At 43.5% G+C, this 23,129-nt stretch overlaps 1 protein-coding gene across 1 annotated transcript in view; it reads left to right on the forward strand.

Moving 5' to 3' along the window:
• The window catches only part of LOC124789053 (sialin-like), a 93,384-nt gene that overhangs the window by 24,047 nt on the left and 46,208 nt on the right, over positions 1-23,129 (forward strand). The window contains exon 4 of the mRNA XM_047256344.1: positions 6,471-6,704. Coding sequence (XP_047112300.1) covers positions 6,471-6,704 — 234 coding nt within the window. The remainder of the gene's footprint in view (positions 1-6,470; positions 6,705-23,129) is intronic.

Here is a 23,129-nt window from a genome sequence, read left to right on the forward strand (position 1 = left end):
GTGTCCCGGGCGAAGTTCAATGCGAACGCCACGCTTTCTCTCCCACGAATTTCTTCAGCACGCCGCACTGAAACCAGTCGTGAGCCGGATGCGGTCTGCAGCCCGCCAGTTGCACACCCGTGATGTAGATGGAGGATTGGATCGAGTGAAGTAGATGGCCGGTCTTCCTCTTCACATTATATCACGCAAGAAGAGCTGAAGATCGCTGTGGATGATGTCTAGTCCAGGATTCAGTTGCTTAAGAAATGAATGAAGAAATGAGATAACGACACTAACCAAAGAGCAAACCAACTAATAATGATGATGATGATACCTTTTTTACAATACTTGTTATAGTATCTCTTTCTTTATTGCTTTTGGATGAACATCATACTAAAATTTATGCTAGCGGTCATGACTCGATATCATGAACTGATTTCAGTTGCCACTACTCACATAAAGGACGTTCCAAACTTTTAAGGTAAACGATATACAGATGGCAGAAGATCCTTGACGTAATTAACTAAAGGTTGAAAAGGAATATCGTTTTTAAATGACAAATTATTTATTGTAGTAACATCTTAGGTTCATACCACAGTTCAAAGTGACTACCGCCAGTAATGGTTTGCATTACATTTCACCAAACTCTCTCACTATCACGAGACTGGCAGCTAAGATTCTAACAACGAATTATTCATGTTTATACTGGTGTTTCATATACCAACGTCTTCACATACTCCAAATGTAGAAATCTGCAGGAGTGAAATGTGACGATCACGTTGACTAAAGGAGAGTGCACCCTCCCACCCTTCCAATCCAAATATGGAAGCTTCTCTTCTTCGGATGCGAACCGTCATCTGTTCCTTTGTATGTCACTGATACCTTTGATTAATGATAGTTGTTGGTTTTGAAGGACATTTGTTTTACTCTCTGACAAGTGTAGTGTACTTCACTATCGTAGGAGATACGATATGGCTTAGAACTGGTAATCAGTGGCTCAGTGTTGAACTAATTGTGCACGAAAGGAAACTATCAGATGTTTCAATTAGACGACCTTTTTTGTACGTGATCTAATCAGCCACTCAGAAGCACAATTTTCTACCACAGAATAAACCAGTCCCAAGGCAGAATAGCGAAGCGTCGCAGTGAAGTCACCATACGAAACATCTCCTACTTTTTGCGTAATGTTTATTTATCGTCTGAAGATGTGAGGCAATGTTAGTTAGGTGTCGTTTAAAATACAGAGTTCTATCAAACGCGACTTTACATAATCTGGTATCGATTGTGGTGCAGGAGCCTGTTGCTGTAGTTCACACAGAGTCTCTATGAGTCATGAGGTTGTTTAAATGAAGCATGCCACCTGCATGTTACTCTCACTGGGTTAGGGGCTCCTATTGCGGAGGAACTGTATTTCTATAGGACGTTCAAGGCATCAGCATTTCCTTGTTTCTTCCACTAATCTGGTAGCGGTTGCTCTTGAAAAATCATCAGTATAGCCAAATTTTGTGGATCTGGTTGTGGGATTACCAGCAACGTATTAACGTAGCAGAAGAGCTGCTCAAATTGAACCTTGAAGAAGGCTGTTGTTGTGGTTTTTTTCGAGGCGCTCCATGAATTACCTATAAAACACAAAAAGATATTACTCAAAATACTATCTATTTACCTGAGAGTTATTTTACAGGGTATTTGACGAAGGAGTTCGTAGAGCAGTTGTTTTTCCCAGAAAGTGTCGTATGTTGCAATTTGTTCGATGAACGCAACGCAGGTATTTAGCTGCTTCTTATATCCAGCCTCAATATACTCGTAGATTGTTGGTGCCAGGAACTGACCGACGTAGCTACACTTTAACCTGAAACCAGCATGCTCCAGTGGTATACTTTCATGGATCCTTTGTCATATTTTGTTGCATAAGAACTCGAATCAAAGTAAAACCACCTGATGTTTAATGTTAGCGACGTTATCGCAATACTATACGTTGCAAGGCGTCACAGCGCTCTGCTCAACAAGGTGATAGATCGCTTTTCAGTTTGTATCCTTCAAAAGTCACAAAAATCTGAAATACACGTACGGCATAACTCGACAGAGTCTTTAAATACGCCAAAAATTATTAATTTTATGACCAGACCTGTGGCAGTTTTTGTGAAATCTTCCTGTTCAGAAGAGAGATCCAAACTTATCTCGCCACGTCTCGAAAACAACTCAACGTACCGAAATCCTTTCCTTCCATTGGTTACAAAAGTACCTCGCTCGACAACGAATATTTCCAACGTCGCGTATCACATTGCGTTTGCTATGATAAGCTACGGAAATCAGCCTTTTGTGCATTTTTCCAATATTTAAATCAGAATAAGTGTGAAACCGACAGTTTCTATCACGTACAAAAACTGCACAAAAACTATGAAACGAAGGGTGTAGATCTCTATAGCGCCTGCAAGTACGTTAGAGCTACGTTTGTTCATCAGATAGGAGCAGTTTTGGCAAGAGGGAAAGGTCCTACCTACTTTCGGAGTCAGGGTCGGTAACATACGCTTGTGCAGTGGCTTTCGACTCTGAGGCACGCTGGTTCCAATCCTGCTGGTGAAAAATTTTCACAGCCAGTGTTTGGCGGATATTGGGAGGAGTGGTGGTGGTGCAAAGTTCCTGAAAATGTTCAAATGTGTATGAATACCTAAGGGACCAAACTGCTGATGTCATCGGTCCCTAGACTTACACACTGCTTAAACTAACTTATGTTAAGAGCAACACACACACACACCCATGCCCGAGGGAGGATTCGAACCTCCGGTGGGAGGGGCCACGCAATCCGTGACAGGGCGCCTCAAACCGCACGGCCACTCTGCGCGGCAAAGTTCCTGATCACCAGTCATTGCACTAATGTCCTGGATTAAATTCCAAACCTTTCAGTAGTGTCTCATGAAGAGAGGGCGTGTAATGCTGTTAATGACGATCCGTTCATCGGACGCGGACGTTCAGCTCGATGGCTCGATAGCTTGCCTAGAACACCGATGCAGGAGTTCTGCATGTCTGCGTCTGCTCTGTTATTCTCTGAGTATGGGACGACTTAGACTTGACATGACTTGAGAAGTTCCTACGTGAGAGTTGGATGCACTACGCGTTGCGCAGTGGAAGAGCCAACACAGAGCGAGTCGACAACGCCAGCATTACACTCATTGGTGTATTACCGGCGGGAACCTGTCTTGCGCTCTCGCTCTCAGATGCTGACTACTTTGAATCAGGTTATAGAAGTGCAAAGGGATGATAAGCCTCTAACCTGTCAGTTAGCTTTCCTGGTTTTAGGACCGACTTTAGATTTATTAGTGAGGGACTTAGTCAGTTACGGCCATAATATAACAGATTTATGAGAAACTCTGGTTGAATACCGTGAAATCACAGAGCTTTGCCTGATTTGACAGCCTATAGTGGCTTCGTATTACCTTCAGGGATGAAGGGTTGAGAGTACTTCAACTGTGAATTGGTAGCGGATTTTAGGTTATTAAGCTGCAGCTCTGATAGTAAGCTCTCGGTCTTTTGGTTCCCTAAAACTAGACAATATGGCTAACGGCAGAGTTGTAATGGATTGGCGCGTTTGCACTTCCTAACTTTCGTTACTTTCCTGCTATACTGCTTGGAGTCCACAACCTTAACAGTTTCATTTCACTTTTATCTGTATGTGCCATATAGGATGAGTAAAAGCTCATCCGCTATTTCCTGTTCATCACACTGGAGAAGTTCTTGTTATAGTTTTTCACATGTGTTACTCCAGCCGAGAATATACTCTTTTTCGTAACCTTTGTGTATCACAATGGGTGACTGCACAGGAAGCCGTGGATATTCCCAGAGCCATAAAAAAAAACCTGGAGAAGTGTTGAAGTGTGAGTAGGACATGCGCTCTGAGGGTTCGTACAAACTTACATATGTATACAAATAGTTCATCTATAGGTTTTGATGAGTGAATTTGAAGTATCAAAATATATGGCATGAATGGCCGTGTCTTTTGACTGCGTTGACTTAGAAGCTTAAATTTTTAACACCGTCAAAGGTCCATAGACCTTGGTATTTGACATAAATTTAAATTTTATACCTCTACCTGTTCCTGATGCCGTGTGGCTAGGGCCTCCCGGCGGGCAGACCGCTCGCCTGGTGCAAGTCTTTCGAGTTGACGCCACGTCGGCTACTTGTGTGTCGATGGGGATGAAATGATGATGATAAGCCCAACACAATACCCAGTCCCTGAGCGGAGAAAATCTCCGACCCAGCTGGGCATCGAACCCGGGCCGTTAGGTATGACATTCCGCCGCGCTGACCACTCAGCTACGAGGGGCGGACACCCGTTTCTGATAAAAAGGCTCTTAAGAGAAGGACAAACAACAAAGTTATACTATAAGCATTCAGTTTTTACCGATTGAGGTATGGACATTAATATCGAAGTAAGATGGAGGACCGTCGCATTGAAACCACATCTTCTCACGGGCAAGAGGACGCACAAACTCCAGAAACTGTGACAGCACACCCCCAACGAACACCAGGTAATCTGGACCGTTCAAAATGCACCAATTCTAAGTTCGGTTTGTTGATCTCGTACATTAAAAGCCCAACTCTACGATGATCAAAGATGTAATTGTACTGTTTTTCAAGATAGCTCCACCAACTTCGATTCGGCCGGCAGCGGCTTGTTACGAAACATGATCAGTTTACAAATACAAGCCTAAATTGCATTGCACACTCAAGATCTCGTATCGTCGGAATTCTTCATTTTCTACAAGGACTTTCTTATCGAAAACTACTCATTTTGGAATCCTCTACTGCCCCTAATACACTGCTGGCCATTAAAATTGCTACACCACGAAGATGACGTCCTACAGACGCGAAATTTAACCGTCAGGAAGAAGATGGTGTGATATGCAAAGGATTAGCTTTTCAGAGCATTCACACAAGGTTGGCGCCGGTGGCGACACATACAACGTGCTGACATGAGGAAAGTTTCCAACCGATTTCTCATACACAAACAGCAGTTGACCGGCGTTGCCTGGTGAAACGTTGTTGTGATGCCTCGTGTAAGGAGGAGAAATGCGTACCATCACGTTTCCGACTTTGATAAAGGTAGGATTGTAACCTAACGCGATTGAGGTTTATTGTATCGCGTCATTGCTGCTCGCGTTGGTCGAGATCCAATGACTGTTAGCAGAATATGGAATCGGTGGGTTCAGGAGGTTAATACGGAACGCCGTGCTGGATCGCAACGGCCTCGTATCACTAGCAGTCGAGATGTCAGGCATCCGCATGGCTGTAGCGGATCGTGCAGCCACGTCTCGATCCCTGAGTCAACAGATGGGGACGTTTGCAAGACAACAACCATCTGCACGAATAGTTCGACGACGTTTGTATCAGTATGGACTATCAGCTCGGAGACCATGGCTGCGGTTACCCTTGACGGTGCATCACAGGCAGGAGCGCCTGCTATGGTGTTCAAATGGCTCTGAGCACTATGCGACTTAACTTCTGAGGTCATCAGCCACCTAGAACTTAGAACTAATTAAACCTAACTAACCTAAGGACATCATACACATCCACGCCCGAGGCAGGATTCGAACCTGCGACCGTAGCGGTCGCTCGGCTCCAGACTGTAGCGCCTAGAACCGCACGGCCACTCCGGCCGGCTGCGATGGTGTACTCAACGACGAACCTGGGTGCACGAATGGCAAAACGTCATTTTTTTTCGGATGAATCCAAGTTCTGTTTACAGCATCATGATGGTCGCATCCGTGTTTGGCGACATCGCGGTGAACGCACTTTGGAAGCGTGTATTCGTCATCGCCGTACTGGCATATCACCCGGCGTGATGGTATGGGGTGCCATTGGTTACACGTCTCGGTCACTTCTTGTTCGCATTGACGGCACTTTGAACAGTAGATGTTACATTTCAGATATGTTACGACCCGTGGCTCTACCCTTCATTGGATCCCTGCGAAACCCTACATTTCAGCAGGATAATGCACGACCGCATGTTGCAGATCCTGTACGGGCCTTTCTGGATACAGAAAATGTTCGACTGCTGCCCTGGCCAGCACATTCTCCAGATCTCTCACCAACTGAAAACGTCTGGTCAATGGTGGCCGTGCAACTGGCTCGTCACAATACGCCAGTCACTACTCTTGATGAACTGTAGTATCTTGTTGAAGCTGCATGGGCAGCTGTACCTGTACACGCGATCCAAGCTCTGTTTGACTCAATGCCCAGGCGTATCAAGGCCGTTATTACGGCCAGAGGTGGTTGTTCTGGGTACCGATTTCTCAGGATCTATGCACCCAAATTACGTGAAAATGTAATCACATGTCAGTTGCAGTATAATATGTTTGTCCAATGAATACCCGTTTATCATCTGCATTTCTTCTTGGTGTAGCAATTTTAATGGCCAGTAGTGTTTTTTGACCCTAAAACTGAACTACGATAGTCTCTCCCAGTGGTATTGATTGTTTGCTCTCGTGTTTTAGGACGGGGAGTTCGTGTGGGACAAGCAGAAGCAGGGCGAGATCCTGGCGGCCTACTACTACGGCTACACTGTCGGACACGTGCCTGGAGGCGTGCTGGCCGATCGTTTCGGCGGCAAGCTCGTCTTCGGGTGCGGCATCTTCCTCTCGTCTGTCCTCACTATCCTGACTCCGCTGTCAGCCTGGGCTGGCGACTATGTGCTGTTCGCCAACAGGGTCGGCCAAGGACTAGTACAGGTATGTATATCGTCCTCTCGTTTATTTTCTTCCTTTTCTGTAGCTAAGCGTAGACTAGACGATAATGTGAGGGCAGCAAGATTTGAGATGACCAAGTTAACACTGAGTTCTCGCTGAGCATCTGTGAGTACTACCTTTGACAGTTTACAAAAGCTAACAAATACCATCTGGATTCTTTACCAACGACGTTGTAGGAAAAGATTGTGGCAGACCACAATCAACACCAGTTTTTTTACATTAGGTCAAAATCTTCTGTTGTTTGCACAGGGTCTATATCCTCTTATTTTCATTTTCTGACTGTTTTTATCGATATTATAAAGTGGTTAAAAACTTCAATTGCAGGATGTCTATCTAATGACTTGCACGGAAAACAAAAATTTGATTTTCTATACTTTGCACAATCAGTGACCAAATTTAAAAATTTAAAATACTGCATAATCTACTCATGAAGAAATATAGTCTTACGTTAAAAGTTTAATACGATGTGTCAAGTATGGGATGTTTCAAAAAGAATGACCTGATTTCAGAACTCCATAGAAAAAATCACACGGGATCATGTCTGGCGATCTTGGAGGTCAACAACGCAGGTCAGTGTCTCGAGGTCCCATGTGCCCCATCCAGCGTTGAGGCAGAGTGCCATTGAGAAACTGACGTACTTTGTTGGTCACTGTGGTAGAGTTCCATCCTGTTGGAAAATGAAGTCATCAGAGTCCTCCCGAAGGATGTGGAGTCCCCATATGCGCACGTTTGGACGGTTTACTTTACGTTAACATAAAAGGTTGCTTCATCGCTGAAACTGAACCGTGGTAAAAATGTATCGCGTTCCATGTCCTGTATCAGAGCGTTGCTGAAGTCGACCCGTTTCCTCTTACCACCAACTCGAAGACCTTGCACTAATTGTTGTTTCTATTGTTTATAGACCAAACGAAGCCTTAACACTCACCACTTTATCGTTTGAGACATTGACAGTTCTCTGCTTATGCGGCGAGTAGACCCCGCTCAGATGTTTACCGAATTCTTTTCACCATGTCATCAGCAGTTCGAGGTCGAATTGGAGACCTTTACACAACCATCCTGTCTCTTCTAACTGGCGATGCCAGCGACGAATGTGCTTGGCTGCAGGCAGATCAATGCCAAAAGGCCGACAAAAAGCACGCTGGACCGATATCACTAACTCACACTTTGCAAACAGCAGCACACAAAACGCCATCGGTTGAGCAGACGCCGTCTTTGCTTCTGACTGACTGCAAACTGAGAAGACGCACTGACTGGTATCTTACGACGATTTTCTGAATCTTAGGCAACACCCATTCGAATAATACACATTTGGTTGCCGCCACATCCAATGTTTAGTAATTATTACGTCCAAAATCAGGTCGTTCTTTTTGAAACACGCATATTAAAGTTAAGATCTGTGTATGTCTTGAGGCAGCTTACTCACGGCGCGCAAATTACCCAGGTTATAGTCGTCCAGTATTTGAGAATGAGAGCATTTAGCAATTTCCCACAAACTTTGCATATAATTTCAAATCTTTTCGAAACTTTTTGTCCCTAACGCCAGTGTAAAGTACTTACAGGAAAAATTTATATTGCTTACTACATTTTCGCTGTTCATGATTTAATTTATTACTTCATTACTACTAAATCTATTCACAACACATTTTGCGGACACTATTCACACACACTACTCGATGTGCCAGCGAAATTATATTACTTTACGACAGATAATTCAGGAGATGTGGTATCACAAACTACGAGATGCGTGTGAAACTGTTCTTAAGAAGGAGTGCAAGTCTGCAGAGTGTACTCATCCAGTGAAGAAAATGGTTCAAATGGCTGGCTTAACATCTGAGGTCATCAGTCCCCTAGAACCTAAGGACATCACTCACATCCATGCCCGAGGCAGAATTCGAACCTGCGACCGTAGCGGTCGCGTGTTTCCAGACTGAAGCGCCTAGAACCGCTCGGCCACACCGGCCAGCTCCAGTGAATAATCCGAAACTTATAAAATCGATATAATTAGGGTTTTTCGTGTTTAACATTGAAGTTTTACATGTTTAACTCCGACATTTAAAACATTAACTCATTGGTAAAGTAATTAGACGTATGCAGCTGTTTTATAAATGGGAGTTCGAGTCTCTGAAGAATCGGGAGATAGAGAGAGAGAGAGAAAGAGAGAGAGAGAGAGAGAGAGAGAGAGCGGGGGGTATTTAGTGTAATCTAATAAGGGAGCCATGTATGGAAGTGAAACATGGACGATAAATAGTTTGGACAAGAAGAGAATAGAAGCTTTCGAAATGTGGTGCTACAGAAGAATGCTGAAGATTAGATGGGTAGATCACATAACTAATGAGGAAGTATTGAATAGGATTGGGGAGAAGAGAAGTTGTGGCACAACTTGACCAGAAGAAGGGATCGGTTGGTAGGACATGTTCTGAGGCATCAAGGGATCACCAATTTAGTATTAGAGGGCAGCGTGGAGGGTAAAAATCGTAGAGGGAGACCAAGAGATGAATACACTAAGCAGATTCAGAAGGATGTAGGTTGCAGTAGGTACTGGGAGATGAAAAAGCTTGCACAGGATAGAGTAGCATGGAGAGCTGCATCAAACCAGTCTCAGGACTGAAGACCACAACAACAACAACAATAAGGGAGACAGATCAGCTGGAACAGCTGAACCAGAGAAAAATTATTTTAAAATACGGAGGTGTGCCTTTCTTCGACCTATCTGCTCTTTTTTCTTTTTTTTTCTTTTTTTTTTTGAGTCATAATTATTCTGACTGGTTTGATGCTGCTCGCCATGAATTCCTTGTTTTCTCTCCACTTCACTTCATTAACCCCGTATTAAATCTAGATTGTGCCTTTCTATTTCCCTTTTCATATTTTATAAGTTCGCTAACATGTTCAGACTTCTGACATTCCACGCCTTCACTCGTAGAATGTTATCCTTTCGTTGGTTATTCGATTTTTTTTTCTCATGGTCACCTACCCCTTGTCTTTTTCACATGGTCACCTACCCCTTGGCAGTCCCCTTCCGGAGATTTGAATGCGGGACTATTTCGGAATCTTTTGCCAATTGAGAGACCATCACGACACCTTTTCAATTACAGATCCCGTGTCTACATCTACATCCATACTCCGCAAGCCACCTGACGGTGTGTGGCGGAGGGTACCCTGAGTACTTCTATCGGTTCTCCCTTCTATTCCAGTCTCGTATTGTTCGTGGAAAGAAGGATTGTCGGTATGCTTCTGTGTGGGCTCTAATCTCTCTGATTTTATCCTCATGGTCTCTTCGCGAGATATACGTAGGAGGGAGCAATAGACTGCTTGACTCTTCGGTGAAGGTATGTTCTCGAAACTTTAACAAAAGCCCGTACCGAGCTACTGAGCGTACTTTCAGTACAATTTTCCATTGTTACAACCTCTCGATACACCACAGCATCATCTGCAAAAGCCTCAGTGAACTTCCGATGTCATCCACAAGGTCATTTATGTATATTGTGAATAGCAACGGTCCTATGACACTCCCCTGCGGCACACCTGAAATCACTCTTACTTCGGATGACTTCTCTCCATTGAGAATGACATGCTACGTTCTGTTATCTAGGAACTCTTCAATCCAATCATACAATTGGTCTGATAGTCCATATGCTCTTACTTTGTTCATTAAACGACTGTGGGGAACTGTATCGAAAGCCTTGCGGAAGTCAAGAAACACGGCCTCTACCTGTGAACCCTTGTCTATGGCCCTCTGAGTCTCGTGGACGAATAGCGCGAGCTGGGTTTCACACGGCCGTCTTTTTCGAAACCCATGTTGATTCCTACAGAGTAGATTTCTAGTCTCCAGAAAAGTCATTATATTCGAACATAACACGTGTTCCAAATTCTACAACTGATCGAAGTTGAAGATATAGGTCTTTAGTTCTGCACATCTGTTCGACGTCCCTTCTTGAAAACGAGGATGACCTGTGCCCTTTTCCAATCCTTTGGAACGCTACGCTCTTCTAGAGACCTACGGTACACCGCTGCAAGAAGGGGGGCAAGTTCCTTCGCGTACTCTGTGTAAAATCGAACTGGTATCTCATTAGGTCCAGCGGCCTTTCCTCTTTTGAGCGATTTTAATTGTATCTCTATCCCTCTGTCGTCTATTTCGATATCTACCATTTTGTCATCTGTACGGAACTGCGGGACTGCTACGGTCGCAGGTTCGAATCCTGCCTCGGGCATGGGTGTGTGTGATGTCCTTAGGTTAGTTAGGTTTAAGTAGTTCTAAGTTCTAGGGGACTTATGACCTAAGATGTTGGTTGAGTCCCATAGTGCTCAGAGCCATTTGAACCATTTTTTTGTCATCTGTACGACAATCTAGAGAAGGAACTACAGTGCAGTCTTCCTCTGTGGAACAGCTTTGGAAAAAGACATTTAGTATTTCGGCCTTTAGTCTGTCATCCTCTGTTTCAGTACCATTTTGGTCACAGAGTGTCTGGACATTTTGTTTTGTTCCATCTACCGCTTTGACATAAGACCAAAATTTCTTAGGATTTTCTGCCAAGTCAGTACATACAACTTTACTATCGAATTCATTGAACGCCTCTCGCATAGCCCTCCTCACACTACATTTCGCTTCGCGTAGTTTTTGTTTGTCTGCAAGGCTTTGGCTATGTTTATATTTTCTGTGAAGTTCCCTTTGCTTCCGCAGCAGTTTTCTAACTCGGTTGTTGTACCACGGTGGCTCTTTTCCATCTCTTACGATCTTGCTTGGCACATACTCATCTAACGCATATTGTACGATGGTTTTGAACTTTGTCCACTGATCCTCAACACTATCTGTACTTGAGACAAAAGTTTTGTGTTGAACCGTCAGGTACTCTGTAATCTGCTTTTTGTCACTTTTGCTAAACAGAAAAATCTTCCTACCTTTATTAATATTTCTATTTACGCTGAAATCATCGATACCGTAACCGCTTTATGATCGCTGATTCCCTGTTCTGCGTTAACTGTTTCAAATAGTTCGGGTCTGTTTGTCACCAGAAGGTCTAATATGTTATCGCCAAGATACACGTCGTGTGTCTTTAATGCAGTGGTTTCCATTGTCTTCTGCATCCTCACGTCGTTGATCATTGCTGATTCTTCCGCCTTTAGGGGCAGTTTCCCATCCCGAGGGCAAGGGAGTACCCCGAACCTCTGTCCGCTTCTCCTCCGCCTTTTTGACAAGGTCGTTGGCAGAATGAGAGTGACTTCTTACGCAGGAAATTTTTATTCAAAATGTAAGCGCGACCGAGGACGTTTAGATTACTAATCCGTGACGCTACTCCTGGACCAGTGGTGTGATCCTTCTCTACAACTCTCATTCTGGTGAACTGTCGATGTGTGAAAGTTAATGTGGGATCCTGCCCACTCGTGTAATATAGGGTGCCTAGGATGCTGCTTTCTTGGATAGTTAAACAAAAGCGATTGGAGTTTATTACGATAAGTCAAATGACAATACTTAGCTTGCGTTTCTACAAAGATGGGTCGCAAGCAAATACCGACGTGGAAATAATCATCGCAACCAAATGGCTGCAAACAATCAATGTCCTTCGAGATATACAGTTTCTACGCAAGCAAATCACACAAGTTCATGTCGCTGCTCTATGTACTTTTACATTTTTATACAGCCGGCCGGTGTGGCCGAGCGGTTCTAGGCGCTTCAGTCTGGAACCGCGCGACCGCTACGGTCGCAGGTTCGAATCCTGCCTCGGGCATGGATATGTGTGATGTCCTTAGGTCCTGATAGTCTGAGCAATACTTGACCTGCCACAACTGCAAGGAGTACGGTAGACACCCGCCTTACGCAAACCAAGATCATCCTTTACGGAACCTAAAAGGACCTGATGTTAGATAATGGCCGAAAAACACTTCACACCATATTTCTGCAAAATACGGCCAACCTTGTTCTAAAAGCTCCCTGCATAAGGCGAGAAGACCTAGACTTTTGTGCAGACTTGGTATTATCATCACTCATTTGGTGCATAGTTGGTCGGTGGTGCAACGCAGGTCTGATCTGTCTTTCACTATAACCATTCCGACGAAAGGTAACTTCGAGATCGGCTAGCTCAGCTGACAAATGCTCAGGGTCCGACATCACATGAGACCTATGAACCAAGGTACGAAGTACGCCTTCACTGTCTGCCTGCAAATACAAGTCACTGTGAATGGGCTTCCTATAAGCGGCATGTCCCAACGTACCAGCCACCTCCCTCCTGATTTCGTGATCAACACATCAAGGGAGGGAAGATAGCCTTCCTTATCCACCTCTATTGTCAAACAAATATTCAGGTGTTCTAAAAACCGCTCAGATTCTTACTGTCATGAAATCAAACAACAAAAATATCGTCCACATACCTGAAAAAAAAAAAAAAATGCGCAGGTTTCAAAGCCGCCGACTCCAAGGCACGTTTCTCGAAATTTTCTGTAAACAAATCGGTAATAATAGGTGACAATGGACTTCCCATTGTAACTCCATTTGTCTGCTCGTAGTACTACTCATTGAATAAAAAGTAAGTGGGAGTTTGTTAATTCCTCACCAAACCTAATCTCAGTCTGCCGTAACAGATCAGAGGATCACGAGCAAAGAGACAGACCACATCAAAACTTACTAGAGTATCAGAGTCATTCAAACGCATTCCCCTAACAGATTTAAGAAATCCGCCGAAATCTTGATGTGGTGCTCGCGCCGACCTACGAGTACTACAGGGCTCAACAGAGAGGCAAGGTGTTATGCTACACGATATGTCGGAGCGCCAACGTTATTCGCTATCTGACGAAGAGGAACCCCTTCGTTGCGGACTTTAGGGAAGCCATATAACCTAGGGGGAACAGCACAATAAGAATTAAGACCCTTGGTAGTCTCTTGTGATAAGAAACTTTTGTTCAGGAGGCTGTTGGCCTTTCAACACTTTTTGTGGGCTCAGCACCGATCCCGTGATACGCTGAATCAGACAGTAAACACTGCGTCTTCCGAAATCAATCCTGCTCGACCAAAACAAACGGTAAAATTGCCCTTGTCCGCAGGTAAAATAACAATGTCCGGATCAACTCTAAGTAAATGTAATCCAGCCCTCGCATCTACTGTGACCCAGGACTCATATTATTTGTAACGTTAAGGACGATCTAGCTCTCCGAAAGTCGGGTGGATATCGCTGTCCATGCATGCGGCAGACCGTCAGATCAGTCAAGGAGAGATGCAAGGAACAACAGTGACACACCCGACTGAAACAACCGACCAAATCAGCTGTCACCCAACATTGCTTCGAATATAACCACGAACATTTCACGATTCATTTAATGCGATGAGACTAGTATCGTGGTGCAAACAACATGTTCTTGACACAGCGTAATTAAGGAGTCTATCGAAATAAAGATGTCAGAAAGCTTAATAAACAGAGATCGCACTTTCAATTTAAATAACGCTTGGGGTCCGTCACTCAGTTTATTAAAATCTCGCCGGCCATCACATCCATCGGAGAGAATTTGGAGTCCGGGCAGCGAGTGCACATAACAGCAAAACTCACACCTGAAGCAGACGTCTGTGTCGGTCGCCGAAATATTGTAAATAAAAGGGAAACAACTGGACAGAACGCCCGGACGCTCAGCTTTAATCAATCTCACCGAGAAAACCTTAGAGATCACATGTAACAGTACAGTTGTTTTGCACATGTACTGAGGTGACAGAAGTCAAGAGATACACTATGTGATCAAAAGTATCCGGACACCCCCAAAAATATACGTTTTTCGTATTAGATGCATTGTGCTGACACCTACTGCCACATACTCCGTATCAGCGACCTCAGTAGTCATTAGACATCGTGAGAGGGCAGAATGGAGCGCTCCGCGGAATTCACGGACTTCGAACGTGGTCAGGTAATTGGGTGTCACTTGCGTCATACGTCTGTATACGAGATTTCCACACTCCTAAACATCCCTAGGTCCACTGTATCCGATGTGATCGTGAAGTGGAAAGTGAAGGGACACGTACAGCACAAAAGCGTACAGGCCGACCTCGTCTGTTGACTGACAGAGACCGCCTAAAGTTGACGAGGTTCGAAATGTGTAATAGGCATACATCTACCCAGACCATCACGCAGGAATTCCAGACTGCATCAGGATCCACTGCAAGTACTATGACAGTTAGGCGGGAGGTGAGAAAACTTGGATTTCATGGTCGAGTGGCTGCTCATAAGCCGCACATCACGCCGGTAAATGCCAAACGACGCTTCGCTTGGTGTAAGGAGCGTAAACCCATTGAACGATTGAACAGTGGAAAAACGTTATGTGGCGTGACGAATCACGGTACACAATGTGGCGATCCGATGGCAGAGTGTGGGTATGGCGAATGCCTGGTGAACGTCATCAGCCAGCGTGTGTAGTGGCAACAGTAAAATTCGGAGGTTGTGATGTTATGGTGTGGTCGTGTTTTTCATGGATGGGGCTTGCACCCCTTGCTGTTTTGCGTGGCACTATCGCGGGACGTGCCTACATTGATGTTTTAAGCACCTTTGCTTCCCACTGTTGAAGAGCAATTCGGGGAAGGCGATTGCATCTTTCAGCACGATCGAGCAGCTGTTCATAATGCAAGGCCTGTGGCGGAGTGCTTACACGACAATCACATCCCTGTAATGGACTGGCCTTCACAGAGTCCTGACGTGAAACCTATAGAACACCTTTGGAATGTTTTGCAACGCCGACTTCTTGCCAGACCTCAAGACCGACATCGATACCTCTCCTTACTGCAGCACTCCATGAAGAATGGGGTGCTATTCCCCAAGAAACTTTCCAGCACCTGATTGAACGTATGCCTGCGAGAGTGGAAGCTGCTATCAAGGCTAAGGGTGGGTCAACACCATATCGAATTCCAGCATTACTGATGGAGGGTGCCACGAACCTGTAAGTCATTTTCAGCCAGGTCTCCGGATACTTTTGATCACATAGTGTACCTCCCACTATCACGTCGGATATTTTTTCCGGTGTAGAGCAGCAACTCGAAGTCGGATGGACTCGACTGGTGGTTGGAAGTCCCGTGCAGAAATAATGGCTCAGACCGCTCCTATAGCCTTCCATATTTGCGGAAGTGTTGCCGGTGCAGGATTCTGTGCATGAACTGACCTCTAGATCATGTTCTATAAATATTCGATGGGATTCATGCCGGGCTGACTGGGTGGTCAAATCATTCGCTCGAATTGTCCAGAATATTCTTCAAACCAATCGCGAACGGTTGTGGTTCGGTGACGTGGTGATCGTTTTATTGTTACATGAAGTCCATGAATGACTGAAAATAGTCTCCAAGTAACCGAAATAACCATTTCTAGTCAACAATCAATGTAAACACAGTCTACACCATTATGGAGCCACCACCGGCGTGCACAGTACCTTATTGACAACTTGGACCCATGGCTTCGTGAGGTCTGCGCCGCGGCCGAACCCCACCATCAGCTTTTAGCAACAGAAATAGGGACTCAGCTCACCAAGCCACGGTTTTTCAGTCGTCTAGGGTCCAGCTAATAAGGTCATGAGCCCATGAGACGCGCTGCGGGTTAGCAAGGCACTCGCGTCAGTCGTCTGTTGCCATAGTCCATTAACGGCAAATTTCGACGCTCTGTCATAAAGGATACGTTCGTCGTACGTCCCACATTGATTTCTGCTGTTATTTCATTCGGCACACTCTTGATACTGTGGCTCTCGGAATGATGAATTCCCTCATCCGAAATAGAATGCCCCATGCGTCTAGCTCCAGCTGCCATTCCGTGTTCAGAGTTTGTTAATTTTCGTCGTGCGGCCATAAATGTCGGAAACATTTTCACATGAATCACCTGAGTACGAAAAACAGTTGCACCAGTGCACTGTCCTCTTATACGTTGCGTACGCGATACTACCGCCATCTGTATATGTACATACCGCTATCCCATGATTCTTTCAAATGCATAAACTGGGACGCCACGCTGTTGTAAAATTCTTTGGCTTGGACAGCTGATTGCCAAAGAAATCTATTTCTTTATTTTATGCAATTAGGAAATGAGATGCTAAATTCAAATCTACAGTACTTATGCACACGAAGGGCGTCTCAATATGTAACCACACGTGGAAAGACCGAGCAAGTGCAAAACATGATTTTGAACGATCATCAGTTGCCTAAACGTTAAGTAGCTGACCCTGTAGGCTTAAAAACAAATGTTGCATTTAACTTGGCGAACTATCAGAAATTGTTTGTATACTGCAGTTTTTCAATACTCGCAAGAAAAAAAATTTAAAAAAACCATTTTTCAGCAATGTTTGGACCATTTTAAAAGGAATCAGTCTTATTCTGTTAATCGACACGTTATTGGTAAAAAAGGGAAAGATTTTTAAAAATTAAAAAAAAACAGTATTTTATCACTAGGATACACCTGTCTACACAGGAGATATCACAATGGGAGAACGGCTATTTGGGGCGCTAATTGCTGGAATAACCATTTCATTTAGTAGATTTAGCGCTCTCAGACTCCTGTCAACTATCACATCTAAAAATATTGTTGACCAGAATGTTTTGGCTCTATTGAAGAAATCACAGTGGACCTACTGAAAGCACACTTAAAAAGATCAATACATATTTGTTTTAATAACACTGGTAAAATTGCAGGATCTTGTAAGGAGACCATAACAAACGTATTGTTAAATCTATATTTCTTCAGACAAGATCAGAATGTTTCACTTTGTAATAACAGTTAAGCACCTCTGTGTAGGTCTGTTACGGCAAGAACACCGTGCTGAGCCTGGGTGTGTACAGCAGCATTAGGATAAGGAATTAATGTCCCTCACTGCTTCCAAAGCAGCGAAGCCTGCAGATAAAACGTCCGCAAGCTCCACATTAAAGATATGAAATTCGTCGATAGTAGTATGCCAAGCGGCTAAATGTCTGAAGTCAACAGGCTGTTTACGGATCTGATGCTCTGTGCCTATTCTTAACGGCCTGGCAATGAAGAGCATCATCACTATCCCCGATACGGATAGCTACAAGACTTAGTTTAGTGCACCCCGGATAACTGACGAGATGATTAACCGACACTCACACACACGACACACATATGCACACACAAATTAACAGCTACGAGTTCCTAACTAGTCGGCTGCACACTGCTAATTGAGCAGCGCCGGCCTGCTGTGTCTGGCGAGTCTACATGCTAGTCTGTCGCACACGGAGCCTCATGTTGATTATGACACAGTGGAACCAACTGCATACTTTCACCAAGATAATATTAAAAGGATATTAAACTGAAATAAACCTTTTGAACGGAAGTAAAACGATGACAAGAGAAGAATGGTTCAAATGGCTCTGAGCACTATGGGACTCAACTTCTGAGGTCATTAGTCCCATAGAGCTTAGAACTAGTTAAACCTAACTAACCTAAGGACATCACACACATCCATGCCCGAGGCAGGATTCGAACTCGCGACCGTAGCGGTCTCGTGGTTCCAGACTGCAGCGCCTAGAACCGCACGGCCACTTCGGCCGGCTGACAAGAGACGACAGAGGCATTATGGACATAAGAAAGATAGAATATAAAAACTGATGCTGGACAGTCTAACAGGCATAAAATTTTCCACAAGACGCAAACGAAGAAAATTATATTAAAAAAATAAGTGAGGTAGTCCTAAGGTAGACATGGCAGAAGTTTGTGTTACTGTACTCCGGGAACACAGCGTTTTATGAAGGCTGTTGAAGAAACGGAATATTTGATAGTTTGTCCCACATTAGAAGATATTCAATATTAAGCAGAAAGATAAAGTGCAATACAAAGACATATGAAAAAGAATAGGCGAAATGGCAAGTAGGCAAATATAGAGCGTTGTTAACGGAACAGGAAACAGGGTAACAGGGCTGGAAGGAGCAATAGAAGGGGAGAGATAAGTAGAACAAAATTTAGAATATGTGATTTATTTTTTGACATTGTAGACTGTAATATTCTCACTGAAATTCTGAAGGTAGTCGGTATAGTGAACGAACGGTATCTGCAACTTGGACAGAAACCAGAAAGCAAGTGAAATAGTCGGAGGACATGAAAAGGGACGCAGTGGTCGAGAAGGGAGTGAGACAGGATTATAACCTTTCTCCGATGTTATTCAATCTCTACACTGAGGAAGCAGTTAAGGAACTCAAAGATATATTCGGAAAGTGAATTAGCGTTCATGGAGAAGAAATAAGAATATTGAGGTTAGTCGATGGCACTGTAATTCTATCAGAGACAGCAAAGACCTTAGAAGACTAGTTGTTCGGAATGGGTTTTCTAAAAAGAGGAAGAAGAGATTCTTTAACATGTAACATAAATTTAAATGATAGGAAGTATTTTCTGAAAGTATTTCTCTGAAGTATAGCCTTGTATAGAAGTGAAAGGTGGGCGATAAGCAGTACAGGCAATAAGAGAATAAAAACTTTTGAGATGTGGTGCTGTAAAAAATGCCGAAAATAAGAGGGAAAATCGAATAACTAGCGAAGAGGTACCGAATCGAATCATGAAGAAAAAAGAGCTTGATTGGTTGGTAGGACACATTCTGAAGCTTCAATATATTAACTGAGCAATGGAGGGAACTGTAGTTATAAAAATTATTGAGGGGGCCAAGGCTTGGTTACAGTAAAACAATTCAAGTGGATGTAGGGTGCAGAGCTAAATAGGCTTGCGCAACTTACGAGGGACGTGTTTTTTAAGTAAGTACCGTTTTGAAATAAAAATAAAACAAGTAGACTGTCCTTAGCAATTTTATTTTTACATGAAAGCCTGTACTTGAATCTACTTTTCTCCGTAATTCCTGCCAATATTAAGGCTCTTACCGTACCGTACAATCACGTCTGAATACCATCCTCGCAGAAATCTGCCGCCTGAGCATAACTTTCGATAATTTGAACGTTGTGCAGCAACTGCATAAAGTACACATCTTGATACTTTAAGAGCCATGGGATGGTACTGAATAGGTGAGAGCTTTTAAAGGTGTTCGTACGAACGTGCATAATGAGGAACGAAGAGGGCGACCTTCAGTCATTACTGACGATTTGGAACAGAAAGTTGATTAAAACTGACACAGAACAGACGCTTTGCGATTACGACGTTGTGTGATGAGTTTCCTCAAGTGTCAAGACGTGTGATTAATGCAACTGGTACAGAACGTTTGAATTATCGAAAGCTACCTTCAGGTGGGAGATATCTACAAGAATGGTATTGAAAGCTGGTTGTACGATACGATAAGTGCCTTACTGTTGGTGTCAGTTATGTAGAAAAGTATATTAAAGCACAGGCTTTCATGTAAAAATAAAATTGGTAAGAAAGGTCTACATGTTTTATTTTTATTTCAAAACAGTACTTACTAAAAGAAAGTACGACTCGTAGACTGGAGTGGAGAGCTGCCTCAAATCAGTTTTCTGACTAAAGACCTCAAAACAGGACAGCATAGCTTTCAGAGGACATTACGTATAGTGTGTGTGAAAAGACGACGAGATAAGAACAGACGCCGTCAAATCTAGTGAAACACTGATGACTTTTACAGAGCGAACCACATTTATTTATTTATCTTATTATAACACATATATAAAGGTAACAAAATTATTACACGTCAACATGTAAGCACAGCTCTCCGGCATAAAATAACAGAAATGACAACAGATATATACGGATATTGAGGTCTTTTATGTATTTTATAACACCATTCGTCGCTGTCAAGAAATATTCGAAAGGACCCTTGTAGGCACGTTTGGGACATATCGATATAACACGAGCAACTGTTTGTCGTTCCGCACCACAGTCACACGACGGTGGTGAAGATTTGCCCAACTTGTAAAGAGCATCTGTTTGCGTCCGTGACATACCATACGTCACGCGTGCACTCTGGGTGGTGCTAACGAACAGTCACTTCAAAGCAAATATCTAAAGCCGAGAAGCAGAGACAGCCAGATAATCTCAAAGATCTCGTGGCTAAAGTGAATTTGTCACAAGGCATGGAGTGAACCGACAATTTTACACTGAGCAGGTTTCTGGCGGAAAGAGGCGCCGCGCATTTGCCTGCAGTGATGTCAGGAAACTGCAAGTAGATTACAGTTTCCGCACACAAGAGAAATGGGAACTAATGTCTTCGTCAGCTTCGTCTGTAAATATGCTCGTATAAATAAAATAAACAAGAGTGAGCTTCACATTTACGTTTACTAAGGTCGCTAAAAGGGAGCTTATTAATAAACTACTGAAGATACATTTCAATAATGTAACAACAGCATCACCACACAAAAGCTCACATTTCGGCGTGAACAACAGCGCGAAGAAATGTGAATAGCAAACGGTACGGTTATTGAAAGAATGCCGATAGGTGAAGGCAGATATGCTCAAATATGCTGCAAAAGGACTTAGATAAACGGGCAAGGGATTAAAGTGAAGCTTCTATGAGGTATAGCTTCCCTAACATAGTAATCAGAATAACGGTACAGTAAGGTTGTTTACACTCATCACAAAGGAGTTGGCAGTTGAGTTACGGAATGTTCTGATGTGTTTTCTTCTTCTTCTTTTTTTAATTTTTTTAGAGTAGTCTCGACAGATGCACGAAGGAGGGCAATGGACTCTAGAGGATGCCAGTTTTGCAAGACACTTTGCAATAAAGAACAGTAGCCCATCGCATTTGATGATCAGGCACTTTAATGCTTTTGTGGATCGCCGTAAGAATAAAACTAACTCCTTTTCCAAATTTTACCTTTGGATCATCAACGTTACTTGGTACCTTTTAAACACTTCAGTTAGAATAGAAACTGGCGAAAGGAACAGTGAGACAAAATGTTTTCTGTAAGCTTAATGATTTTATTTTTGTGTACTAGATATTTCCCTTGGGGTTTTTGGCCACAAATGATGGTGTAACAATTCTTCATTGCGCCTAACACTAGGCACCTGTAACATTGTATGTAGCAGAACTATCCCTAACGCGCAAGAAGAATATTTCTTATGTCCATACTGTTGGTGCACAACCAAGAAATCCTATGAAGTGTTATTCCAGTAGCTCGGTCGTTTGTTCACCTTGGCGTGTGAGCCAACTGCTTCAACATGCTTTTACATGACGTATAACAATAATTAAAGGCCTTATACGTTGAAAGGCAATGATTCCGTTTTTCTAGCAATGACACAGGTTGCCGCAATTCTCAAGTCCGACAGTTTACGGTTGCTGGAAGTACCTCTTTTATATATTGCTGTTTGTGACTAAACCACAGTCTGAACACTTGCAACACACTGAGAACGTCTTACATCTCGAGAACACAAAAGGGTCGGAAAGTTAGCTATATCCTTTACTATTATCCTTGATGCACCTCGACGATCTGTAGAGTTCTGCCTTCAAAATTCAGTTCCGGTAAAAAATGTTTTACCAGGAACACTAATACCTATTACTCTGTTAACTACAATGTAATTCCTTACAATGCCTAAAGTTCACTTATTCTTATATTACCGAGAACATCACAAAAACTTTCATCGGCTCACTTAGCATTCCCACGACAGTGAATTAAGTGGAGGTTAGAATATTGACTGTCCGGTCTCTGAGATATCGAAAACATTAAGAGTATCACAGTGTTCTTGAGCGCTCTATCAATGACAGCCATTTTGTGTACTCGTATAAACCAGGTGGTTATAATTAAACTGACGGTGTTTCGAATTCTGCAATGTGAGCTGTATGCATCGCAGGACGCTGAAACATCGCAGGTATGTTCATCGGTCGGTGCGCTCGTCGAGTACGCTGAAAAAATAATACTTCAACTTTCCGCCACCAGGTGAAAATAGGTCGCTGTAAGTAATCAGCACATGAAATATTTTCTGTTTTTCCATCAGTATGCTGTCTGTCGGTTGGCAACGCGTATTGATTTCTTTCGTGAAGTGACTATTGCTGCAACGAGTTAAGAAGGTTGAAGTTTTCCGTACGAAGCGCAGTGCCTGCAGAGAAGAGAGACAGTGCACTGTTGATGAAGGTTTTTTTTTATCAGAACAACAGCAATAGCAGCGCTGCAGTACTGAATCTCGTTGTCAGAAACAGCTGCAAATGTCAATAACGGGTTAAAGAATATGATTAAATAATTTGGAGAAATAGGTGAATTAGGTGGTGCAGCAGGGAAAGGCGGTGGCCCATTCCCCCGACAGTTCTCGATGAAGCAGTTGTAGCTACAGTCGACTGTGCAGAACATGCCTCAAATTCTGCAACCAACGCACGAGATTTGTCCCAAGAATTGTTTCTCCTGTGGCTTATACTGGCATCCCTACAAGATTCAGAACGTGCGCAAAATGAAGCCCCAGGGCAGGCTACAACGCCATCACTCTTCCCTTCGTTTTGTAGCACGCATGGAAATGGATAACATGTGGCTGGGGAATATTCTTTGGATGAACGGGGCACATGTTACTCTGCGCG

This window comes from Schistocerca piceifrons, chromosome 3, assembly GCF_021461385.2.
Source record: "Schistocerca piceifrons isolate TAMUIC-IGC-003096 chromosome 3, iqSchPice1.1, whole genome shotgun sequence".
Lineage (NCBI taxonomy): Eukaryota > Metazoa > Arthropoda > Insecta > Orthoptera > Acrididae > Schistocerca > Schistocerca piceifrons.